General features: G+C 37.3%; 2 protein-coding genes across 4 annotated transcripts; one reads left to right on the top strand and one right to left on the bottom strand.

Moving 5' to 3' along the window:
• The first annotated feature begins 606 nt into the window (after positions 1-606).
• LOC106307750 (lysine-specific demethylase JMJ18-like) lies at positions 607-4,576 on the top strand. 3 transcript variants are annotated; one of them, XM_013744795.1, is made up of 10 exons: positions 607-672; positions 1,077-1,153; positions 1,511-1,585; positions 1,677-1,754; positions 1,820-2,518; positions 2,595-3,119; positions 3,195-3,768; positions 3,855-3,958; positions 4,044-4,223; positions 4,302-4,576. In XM_013744795.1, exons 2-10 carry the CDS (start codon positions 1,121-1,123, stop codon positions 4,437-4,439), a joined length of 2,406 nt encoding a protein of 801 aa, XP_013600249.1. In that variant the 5' UTR covers positions 607-672; positions 1,077-1,120; the 3' UTR covers positions 4,440-4,576. The 3 variants fall into 3 exon arrangements, with proteins under 3 accessions (XP_013600249.1, XP_013600248.1, XP_013600247.1); XM_013744794.1 differs by lacking the exon at positions 607-672 and adding an exon at positions 750-987; XM_013744793.1 differs by lacking the exon at positions 607-672 and adding an exon at positions 750-866.
• Positions 4,577-4,665: 89 nt separating this feature from the next.
• LOC106307751 (FAS1 domain-containing protein SELMODRAFT_448915) lies at positions 4,666-5,519 on the bottom strand. The gene has a single exon (XM_013744796.1). It carries the CDS (start codon positions 5,476-5,478, stop codon positions 4,786-4,788), a length of 693 nt encoding a protein of 230 aa, XP_013600250.1. The 5' UTR covers positions 5,479-5,519; the 3' UTR covers positions 4,666-4,785.
• Between the last annotated feature and the right edge of the window lie 6,110 nt (positions 5,520-11,629).

Here is an 11,629-nt window from a genome sequence, read left to right on the forward strand (position 1 = left end):
GGGACCATCCCTTTGGTTTTCTGTCTCACGGCTTTTTCTTTGTTCTCAGCATTTTCCATTGATTTCCTCTTCTCAGCAGATGTCGAAGGCTTCTCCACAATCACCGCACTAGGATCCACTTTCTCTGCCTCCTCCATCGGTTTCAGCTTCCTCTTTTTCACATAAGGTCTCCTTCTTGGTTTCCCTTGTTTCTTAACAGTTCCGGAAGATGCACCCTCAAAGAGCCCAATCTTATAAGCCGTCGAACTGTTATCAGAAATAGAGAAACCAGAATTTGAGAAGTTGGATTCAGAGCTGTAATTGACCAGTCGTGGGTTCTCAATGAAGGTCGAGCCCCTATCAGCAGCAATAGCCGCTCCCATAAGTTTCTGCCATCTGGCGGGTCATCAAATAATTATATTTTTTGTTGATTTTTTTCTTCTTACAAATCGATTTATTTGATAAATTGCATATACCAAATCTATTTGTTCGAATCATTTTTTTATTATTTTTTATAAATTTGCATATATTTTATAGAAAAAGAAGATGCGTGAAATCAGAGAAAATGGAAAGAATCTCAGCCGTTCGTTCTGAGGTAAACTCATCTGGTTTCGACCTTTCCTTTCTTAACATTTTATGTAATAAATACAAAAAAATATTCTATCGATTTGTGAGTTTCTATTCCTGGTTAAGGTCGGTTTGTTTTTGTATTAATTTTTCTGTGTTCGTTCAGATTCGTCGTTACTAAGCTAGGTCAATTGATTCCCTTTTCATTAAATTGCCCAGATTTGGGTATTTAACTGCAAAATTCAATTTATCAAGCATTAGTTAGGTTAAAAAAAAAAAGAAAAGAAAACATTGAGAGCCTTCTCGATTGCAAGACATAGGTAAACAAAATCTGCAAAATAGATAAAATATCCTAGCTTCTAATGAAATCCTCAAACTCGTGTCTCTGTAAATTGATTGATTGGTGGTATTGCTGTTGATCCCCTGCATTCAGTTTATAGGGTTAGGCCTCTGAATTGATAAGACGTTTTGATTATTTTGTTGATAACATGTTTTTTTCTTAACCTTTTTGTTGTGTATGTTTGCAACAGTTTTGTTGGCTCTCTCTCAATCCAAGTAACTTATTCGAATCCTTATGGAACATCTCAGTGAATCTCAGATCAATGAGGTTAGCTTCGTATCTGATGGATAATTGAATCGAATGATCTCATTTTTTTTGTGTGGTTTTATTTTTTGTTAACCACTCAAGACCATACATAACCTTATTATATATCTATCTGGTTGAATAAAACAACAGTTTAGAGATTCTTGATTAGCTGTGTCTACAATCATAGATTTTTGTACAGAGTACATTATTTTCGGATCTTGTAAAAACCTACAATCATACATCATACATACTTTTTTTTTATCTTCATTTAATTCGTTTATGTTGAATTCTAGATTGCTTTAGGTACTCTGTTCTTTAGTGTTTTGTTTGATCTGGTGACTCAGTTTCTAACTGTTACATTGATTTCATTAAGAACAGGATATGCCTTTAAAGAATCATGATACGGACAAAGACACTAACATGGAACCACCTACTAGTCCACGTCATCGAAAGGTACAAAAAGTATTATTCTTATTGTGTTATATGATGCTTGCAATCCAGAATGTTTACGTCTTACATAGATGTTTGTTTTGTATATGTTAAGGTTATTGCTAGATGGTTACCTGATGAAGCGCAAAGACCAACCGTTGATGAAGCTCCTGTTTTCTCTCCATCATTAGAGGTACTCATTGCTTCTTGTCTCCGTCAAGTCATTTATTTTCTTGCTCACTCTTTGTTCCATCTTAGGAGTTTGAAGATACACTTGCTTACATAGAAAAGATACGTCCACTAGCCGAGCCGTATGGTATCTGTCGAATCATCCCACCATCCACATGGAAACCTCCTTGCCGGCTCAAGGAAAAGAGCATATGGGAGCATACAAAGTTTCCCACACGGATTCAGACCGTGGACCTGCTTCAGAACCGGGAGCCTATGATGAAGAAGAAGAAACCCAAGAGCAGGAAACGCAAACGGAGAAGAAACTCCAGAATGGGTTCCTCTAAGAGACGATCTGGTTCTGGTTCTGCCTCTTCTCCCTCTGAATCTGCCTCCTCTCCTGAGGCAGAGGAGAAGTTCGGGTTTAACTCTGGTTCAGACTTCACTCTGGAAGAGTTTGAGAGATACGCTCTCTACTTTAAAGACGCATACTTCAAAAAGAAGGATTCTCCGTCTGTGGAGGAGATAGAAGGCGAATACTGGCGAATAGTGGAGCAGCCAACAGATGAAGTGGAGGTATACTACGGAGCTGACTTGGAGAACAGGGTGCTTGGAAGCGGGTTTTACAAGAAAGCGGATAGCGATATGGATCAGTACGCAGTCTCTGGCTGGAACTTGAATAACTTACCGCGTCTCCCTGGCTCTGTACTCTCTTTTGAGGACTGTGATATCTCTGGAGTTCTAGTCCCATGGCTCTATGTTGGAATGTGCTTTTCTTCATTTTGTTGGGTAAGTACTTTTGAATATTTATTAGTTTTATAGCGGGCCCCAGTGATGTCACATGGTTGACCAATTTTTTTCACAGCATGTGGAGGACCATCATCTATACTCACTGAACTATCATCACTTTGGGGAGCCAAAAGTATGGTATGGTGTTCCGGGAAGCGAGGCAACATCACTGGAGAAGGCGATGAGGAAACATCTGCCTGATCTGTTTGAAGAACAGCCGGATCTACTTCATAGCCTGGTTACTCAATTTTCTCCTTCGATCCTGAAAGACGAAGGAGTCCAAGTTTACCGGGTGGTTCAAAATCCAGGGGAGTATGTGCTGACGTTCCCTAGGGCTTACCATGCTGGATTCAACTGCGGTTTCAACTGTGCGGAAGCGGTTAATGTAGCTCCGGTTGATTGGTTGGCTCATGGAGAGAACGCTGTGGAGCTTTACAGTAAAGAGACGAGGAAGACTTCTCTGTCTCATGACAAGCTTCTCCTCGGAGCAGCTTATGAAGCTGTAAAGGCTCTTTGGGAACTCTCAGCTTCTTGTGTGGTGAAGGAAAATACATGGAAGAGTTTCTGTGGGAAGAACGGTGTGCTTACCAAGGCGATTCAGGTAATGTAAAAAACAGTCACTACTTATTGTTTCTACTTTCTAAAACGCTTAGTTAGCTTTTTAAAATGTGCATAGGCTCGGTTACGGATGGAAGAAGAAAGACTTGGAGATCTTGGTAGGGATTCTTCTCTGAGCTTGGTGAAGATGGAGAAGGACTTTGATTCAAACAGTGAAAGGGAATGCTTCTCGTGCTTTTATGATCTGCATCTTTCTGCTTCTGGCTGCAAGTGCTCTCCTGAAGAATACGCGTGCCTTAGACACTCGGACGATCTATGTTCATGTGAAGTGAAGGATAGATTCGTCCTTGTCCGTTATACCGTGGATGAGTTACGGTCACTGGTCAGAGGATTGGAAGGGGAAATGGACGATTTAAAGATATGGGTTTCCAAGGTGCTGGGTACCGAACAGATTGATGAAGATCAGAATAAGACTGGTTCAGTTATCAACGAGGAGAAGAAGCTAGAGGAAGGTTCGTTTGATCTGAATATCAACTTAGAGTTGAATTATCATGAAGACCTGAAAGAAGAGGTCAGCACCAGTGGCGAGTTAAACGCTTCAGAGAAATTTGATGTATTGGTCGAGCCTATAAACCTTGGTTTCTTGAGTTTTGGAAAGCTTTGGTGCAATAAGCATGCTATATTCCCAAAAGGTACAATCTCTTTTGTTAATACTATGGACTTAAAATCATATTTTTTTTTTGTCAAAAGGCTGTTGTTGATGTCTTTACTTCTACAGGATTCACGAGTCATGTCAAGTTCTACAACGTGCTTGATCCAACAAGGATGAGCAATTATATCTCCGAGGTTTTGGATGCAGGACTCATGGGTCCATTGTTCAGGGTATAAAACTTTTTCCCTAATAAACATTCTATTGGATAAAAACTGAATCTTCTAAAGCAGCAACAACTTACTTTTTCCTCTTCAGGTTACTCTGGAAGAATCTCCAGACGAGCGCTTCTTCAATGTCTCAGCCCAAAAATGCTGGGAGATGGTGTTGCAGAGAGTTAAAGATACATCCACAAGTCTTGGTCTTCCTACTTTATCGCGGTTTGAAAGTATTAACGGGCTTCAAATGTTTGGTTTCCTCTCGCCGTCTATAGTTCAAGTAAAAGTTCAAACCCAACTCTTCTTCTTTAAAACATGTTCATCAACTTTACTCTCTAACTTAATCATCTCTCTACAGGCCATTGAAGCTCTTGATCCAAACCATAAACTGGTCGAGTACTGGAACCACAAGAACCAATCTCAATCCGAGTCGAAAGATCACTTCATATCATCAAACTGTACCAAAGGAAAACTTTTCGGAGTAGATTTGATGTAAAAAGATGAGAGAGAGTTGCATATTTATTCTTATTCTTTTTTGGGAGCATTTACTCGGAATCTTTTGTTCGTTCTTCTTCAGTGAAGAAATAACCTAACCTTAGTGTTAGAAGTGTAAATTAGGAACAATAAAGTTTGATTCTTTCGCTATTGCGACATTATAATAACAATACAAAAATTCTTCATAGAATATACCAAAACATGATTCTCAAATGCTGCCGCCATTATATGAATTCACAAGATCGAGTTACACATCTTTGAAAGAACAGAACTTGGAACTAATAGAGGTTTATGTACAGAATCTTGAAAATTAGAAAACTTGAAGGACTAAAAGTGAAAATGCAGAGTCAGAACAGAGCGAGAGCCAACGGGAGCAAGAACGAGCATGTCGAGAGATGTGCGATGGAGACGGAAGCAGAGGTTCGATTCTTGTTGAATTCAGGACGACGGCGACGACGATTTTGAGACAAAGGACGGAGACTATCGGCTAAAGCAGTATCACCACCGTTTTCAAAGTCTCCGTAACGAGAGAAGTCAAGCGGCGAAGCAACACCGTGAATCGCAATCGAAGAAGAGAGGAAAAGATCCGGTTCGGAGACGAGAACGCCGTCGACTGTGAAATCGGAAACAGAGTTGTTGGTGACGACGATTGAATTTCCGGGGAGGAGAGTCGGAAGGCGAGAGAGAGGTTGCAAGATACGGAGGTCGGCGAAGGAGAGACGCTGAGGAACGATGTGGTAAGCGACGGAGAGGCGACCGGGGTTAGTAGCGCCACCGCCGTTGGAGGAGGTGATGCCGGCGGCGTCGAAGTCGCTGGGGATGAAGATAGTGGCGGAGAGAGGTATTCCGAATTGGTCGTCGACGGCGGAGAGGAAATCGGCGGCCCAGTCGCGGAATTCGCCGGCTCCGATCATGGCTTGGATGATTCTGTCTGCGTGTTGCTGATCTTGCGGTGTGATTGACGGAGGGAAGGCGGCGGGAGTGAGATATGAGACGGTGGTGATAAGGAAGATGAGGAGGAGATGGCTTGAGGTGGCCATCGGAGAATCGGCGGCGAAGTAGGTTGTTACAGAGAGATAAGTCAATCTTGGAGTCTTTTGAAGTTCGTTACGAGCTAACTGACTTAAATAACTGCTAGTGCTTGGTCGTCGAAAAAAAAAAAAAAACTGCTAGTGCTTGGTTAGAGATAACCGGATTCTAGAGTCCTTCGGTTTCGACTTTGTTAGCTTCGGTTCAGATCAATAGCGGACGGTTTACGTCTTTACGATTATGTTGTAATATTTATCTAACAATACTAAAATGAGAATTCAAACCAATCAGATTCTACATATATGCCATGTCAACACCTTTGTCTGACATTTCAGTTAACGAATGGGCCGTAAACAAATATTGATCGTTTAGCATATTTTGGCCCAAAATTGCTATCTTCAGAAACCACCATCCGCCCATATCGTTTTCATGGCCTCCCCGTTCACTAGCATTACTCTCCCCTTTCACCTCCTCTGTAATATAGGCATCCCACTTTCATGATTCAAGATCCATCATTCACTGTCACAATTAATGTCCATTCAGCTTTTGCGCTTCCCTCAAACTTACATCAACATATATATACTTTAAGAAGAGAACATAAAACTACAATTCATATGTAGATGATGGAAAAAATGAATCGAAAACGTCACCAGAGGTAACCGTTCATGATAAGCTATTTTATGACGCTAACATGGGGCCGAGCTACAAGGAAATCAAAGAGGAAGAAGACTCCGACAAGGACGAGGATTCCGATTGAAGACCACGGGAGATTCAATCTGGAATCACCAGGTTTGCTACTGATGGATGCTTATGTGTTGATAGAACTGAGAGGCCCAGGGGTCAAGCCAGAAAGGCAAAGCATTTGGTATGATATTGGTCGCACTCCATTTTTCTGTGCGCGTTGTGCTTTTGGTTATAATTCAATGAAACGATGTGTTGAGGTTGCTGAGAAAGGACATGTTAAACCTGCAAACTATTTGGATTCTCACCAGAAGATTCTTATAGGTGTTGCCAGTACGGGAGGTATGGTTTCCTCAGTATTGAATTCTGTTTAGCTCTCTCTTTTTTTGGATTATTTGGTGTTTTTAATTCAAAATCTTACTCATTTTCTTCCTCAAAGTCCTGAAACCACAGTGGCCAAGCTTATTGATACTTCATGTTTGTTTATCTTCAACATTCCAGTGGCTAAGAGTTAACACAATGTTGTACGAAAATTAAAACAGAGATTGAATCGGAGAAGAGGATGACACTGAAGATGAAGAAAACAAGGATGATGATTGTGAGGAAGGTGCAGAAGCGGAGAATCAGGTGGTGCCATGGGATGCGGCTCAGTTTATCATCTTCCGTTATCAGCGTAATAGAAGGTTTGTGCGGCAACGGAATCTGGTGGTGAAAAAAAACACTATGGAATTTGGATCTTAATTAGTTTGTTGATATGTATAAATACACGGTAATGGTTTCACTTCCAATGTACGCTTATTTAGTCTTATGGATTTTAATCTTCAATTACTTCAACTCCAGATTAAATTGTTTATTGGAGTCCAAGTGAGCCAAGCTGAAGCAAAAGAAAATCCTCTAGGTGATGCAGAGGAATATTTCTACAATACGAGTCAGAAACAAGCATAAGAGAGGCTCAAGAGATATGTAGTGCTGGTCCAAGCCATGTTCAGGTCTAAGCAAGCTCAAGAAGATTACATGAGGATGAAGCTCACTCATGAAGAAGCTCTGGAAAAAAAAATTGCTTTTTTCTTTCTTTTTTGAGCCTCATAATTTGGAAACACACACACACACTAAATGATACTTGAATAAATGGAGAGTTTTTGTTGATGGTGTGATTCAGTTGGAGTATGAGTGTTTGCCAGATATTGATCAAAATGGTGGTTACGGGGAAGTAAGGGATTTTTGGTAGAGATGTTGATCTAAAAATTATATGAACGACAAAGGGTACTTTCCACCTTCAAAATTGTTTTTGTTGTGTGGTATGTGTTATCTTATACTACGAAATTTAGGGGAAACAAGTCGTCATTTCTCGATCATTTCTACGCTGGCTGGAAAGGAGTCTTCTCAGGTTTCACGGAAGCGAAAATGTCTAATTGATAATGAAGTGATAATTCCGAACAAGTAAGATATCTTTTCCTAACCATGGATTATATTCATCTGTAGAGTTGTGTAATCCGTACAAGTGCCTAATGTTTATGTACATTGGTTATATACTGTAGAGTTGTGAAGGAAATGAAAGAAGATCAAGTACATTGGCTACAAAACAGAGAAAGTTTTCTCATGCTATCATGAGAGAAGAATCAAACCTTTCGCTGATCCTTCGAGAAGTTCGTAGGACCTTTTGATTTCATGTAATTTAGAATTGCTTGCTCCTTTATTTCATACTGTGTTTGCTGAATGTTATAATTCTATCACAGCTGGTTCTTTGGACCTCCAGTTACTCCTTCGTCAACCCATTAAGCTTAAGGAACCAAAACACCACATAACGTCCTAAAGCTGCTTAAACCAGTGGGAGTATGGAATGTTCTTCTCTTAGAATAATTGGAACATGGGATGTTTTTCTTAAAAGCGGACTAAGAGTGGTAGAGAAGTTACAGAGACCACTCAGGCTGCTGCTTTTGCTAAGCAGAAAGTTAGTTTTACGTAGATCTCAACTGAGCCCATAATCTTATTTTGAAATTAGAGTTGATAAGGAGCTAACGATTCGAAATAACTCGGTACCAGTTACTAAGTTCTATGCAAATTGAAAGAAACAAAAAGATACGATAAAGATGCATTGTGAGTTTAGAAAGACAAGATTTTTGGGTTATCGGCATGTTGGCTAAACAAACAGACATCAATAGGTCATGGTTCGAATCTGATAGGGCCCTTTAATTTCCTTATTTCCTGTTCAAAAAAAAAACATTAGATGGGAAGATAGAGCTTTAAGTCTAATCGCACTATGGCAGACACGTAACAGAGTTACGATATAATAACAAAGACTAACTAACCTTTATGGGGATAACTACAATCGGGTGATAACCGGAATATGAGCTTCCACCTATCATTGTCAGAATCACTGTGGGAAACTGAAAGATGTTTTTATCATTCTCTTATTTTGAAAAAGTAACTGAATTTTATAAGACAAATCTTTTCGGCCAAATTCACTTTTTAATTTTGTAATATACATAACAAATATGGACATTCACTTTTTAATTTTGTAATATACATAACAAATATGGAGATTATAGAATTTGGTTCAGTTGCTCAGTTTGCAATTCATATCTCTATTGATAATTTCACGTGTTACAATCATACGATGATTGTGCATATATATGGGAAAATAATATTTTACTTGAATTTGACTAATCAAGATTATTTTATGTTGTTTAGATACAATTATCTTACTTACAATTAATATTTAAAATAACTTAAAATTAACTTCTAAATTTTATTGTACATATTTTAAATATAGAAAGATTAAATTAATCACATAAACTTAATAAAAAATCTTATGTCACTTTAATGTGATTAAAATAAATATCAGTTAATTAATATATAACTCAACTATAACATTTTTAAATTACTCAGTATTCATATTACTGAAGTTTTCCTAAATATAATCTTACAATATACTTAATGATGTAAACATAACAAACAATATAAAATTAATAAAGTTTTATCTTAAATTTGTTGTTAAACATTTTATTTTAAAATGTAATCTTAAGATTACAACATTTAAAATTTTAACGTTTAACAACAATTTCATGACGTATAAAATTATGTGCCATATAAACCTATGTTAAACTTTTAAACGGGCAATATATTTTATTAAAAAGTTGTTTTAATATAATCAAAACAAAAAAAATATCATCAAGTATTGCATCATGGTCAAAAACGAGTTTTGATCAATGATAAAATCATAAATAGTCTGCTAAATTTTTACATTTGAAAGTCTCAAACATCCATCACAAACACAACCTTAAATATTTTTTCTCTTCTCACTCTCACTCGAATACAAATCACTAAAGCAAATTACAAACTGATAAAACTATTCACTTTCACAAACGAAATTTGAGGCGAAGCCAAATGCTTACTAAGTCTCTCAAATGATCCCTAACTTGAACAAAGAACCCAGACATAGCGAACATAACCTTGGATGTTATAACTTTTGCATGGTTCCAGACAGCGAAAATAAGTTTTTACCTATAAAAGATCTAATACTAATATAGGTAAAAACCCGGGCGTAGCCCGGAAAAATCCATAGTTTTTGTAACATCTGCTAGTGCTTTCATTAAAACATATGGGAGGTTATCACTTATCAGTTATCTTGATGAGTGGGGTCTAGGATTTGATTTTTAAAAAAAACTTTTTGATCATCCCGTAGATGGTTTATGTTCCTTTTTGACACAATTAACTGGCTTTGATGGCTTATTGAATATCTGTGTTATTCCAAAATACAGATGCAAATCAATCTCATACTCAATGCTTTGAGTTTATAAACTTTTATAAATCTTACTCGATTTATAAATCCTTATAAAAAGTTACGAGATAATTATGTTTCTTCTTCTTACAACTTAACTGATTGTGGTTTGATAAAGGCTTGCCTAAACAATCTCCAATCACAAAATTTCGTCCCTACAATGGTGTGTAGTTTCGTAGGCGTCTATCTTCAGGATACAACTATCGATCTTGGTACAACACACCCGTACCGAGACCCTAGCAAACTTTACTTTGAGTTTTTTTTTTCAAAAACTTGTTATGGAAAAGAAGAAGATTAAATCCAATTGATTCTCAGTAATCTTCTCTCTTCTCTCCTTCTTTCTCATATTCAAGTAGTGCTTTTAATCAACGCATACGTTAACTGAAGTGGTGCCTTTTAATCAACGCATATATTGACTCATAACCGACACGTTTTGTCTGAAATGTTGCTTCCTTTAATTAATTAAAGTCCAACAATACCCCACATTTGAAAAGAAAATAAGTTAAAATATTTTTGAGAAAGTAGAATCAATATGCATCGGAAAATGTATCTTTTGGACTTAAACCTTTCCTAGTAACAACTTATCGGGTTTATGGGAAAAAAGAAGATTGTCATGCAATCCAATGTAATTCAATGCTATCACCCCATTGGAAAGCAATTGTCATGCATGTCTATGTCTATACGTCGTGACTTACCATTGCATTTTTCCCATAAAGAGACTGAGTAAGTGAATAATGTACCATCTGATTCTTGTTTCACTCTAATTCGAAGAATTATAGCAATCAATCTCATATCTTTCATGAATAATGACATAGAATTTATTTCACATGTTTCACCACAGAAACAGTGTCACTTATCTTAAAGTTTAAGAACTTTCCCACGATGAATATCTTAACGCTTGCAACTTCAGACTTGTATTTTTCTCTGATGATTCCCACAACTGTTTTGGAGTTTGGAATAGATGATAAACATCGTAGAGAGAATCGTCCAAAGCGTTAAGAATATAGTTCTTGCAACCAAAACTCTTTTTGTGTCCATACCTATGATGTTTTAAAGATTTCATCAGGAATATTACCTTCTACAGATAATTTGGTCTTTCAAAAGTCAAGCACTATGCAAGATTCAGTGTCCTGAGATTGCCATCTTTTGAAATTCACTCCTCAGATTACAAAAAGATTCTATGTGTGACTTTTCACAATTGCAATAGATTGATCCATCTTGCTTTCTTTGAAAACAACAAAAAAATTCTGTCTTAGATTGTTATTCCAAAGTACAGATGCAAATCAATCTCACATACTCAATGCGTTTGAGTTTATAAACTTTTATAAATCTTACTCGATTTTTATAAATCCTTATAAAACGTTACGAAATAATTATGTTTCTTCTTCTCACAATTTAACCGATTTTGGTTTGATAAAGGTTTGCCTAAACAATCTCCAAAGATAGAATTTCGCCCCTACAATGGTGTGTAGTTTCGTAGGCGTCTATCTTCAGGACACAACTATCAATCTCCGTACAACACACCCGTACCGAGACCCTAGCAAACTTTACTTTGAGTTTTCTTTCAAAAACTTGTTATGGAAAAGAAGAAGATTAAATCAAATTAATTCTCAGTAATCTTCTCTCTTCTCTCCTTATCTTCTCTCTTCTCTCCTTCTTTCTCATATTGCACTTGATCACTTTATATAATGATTCAAGTA

Source organism: Brassica oleracea, chromosome C8 (assembly GCF_000695525.1).
Source record: "Brassica oleracea var. oleracea cultivar TO1000 chromosome C8, BOL, whole genome shotgun sequence".
Taxonomy (NCBI): Eukaryota; Viridiplantae; Streptophyta; class Magnoliopsida; order Brassicales; family Brassicaceae; genus Brassica; species Brassica oleracea.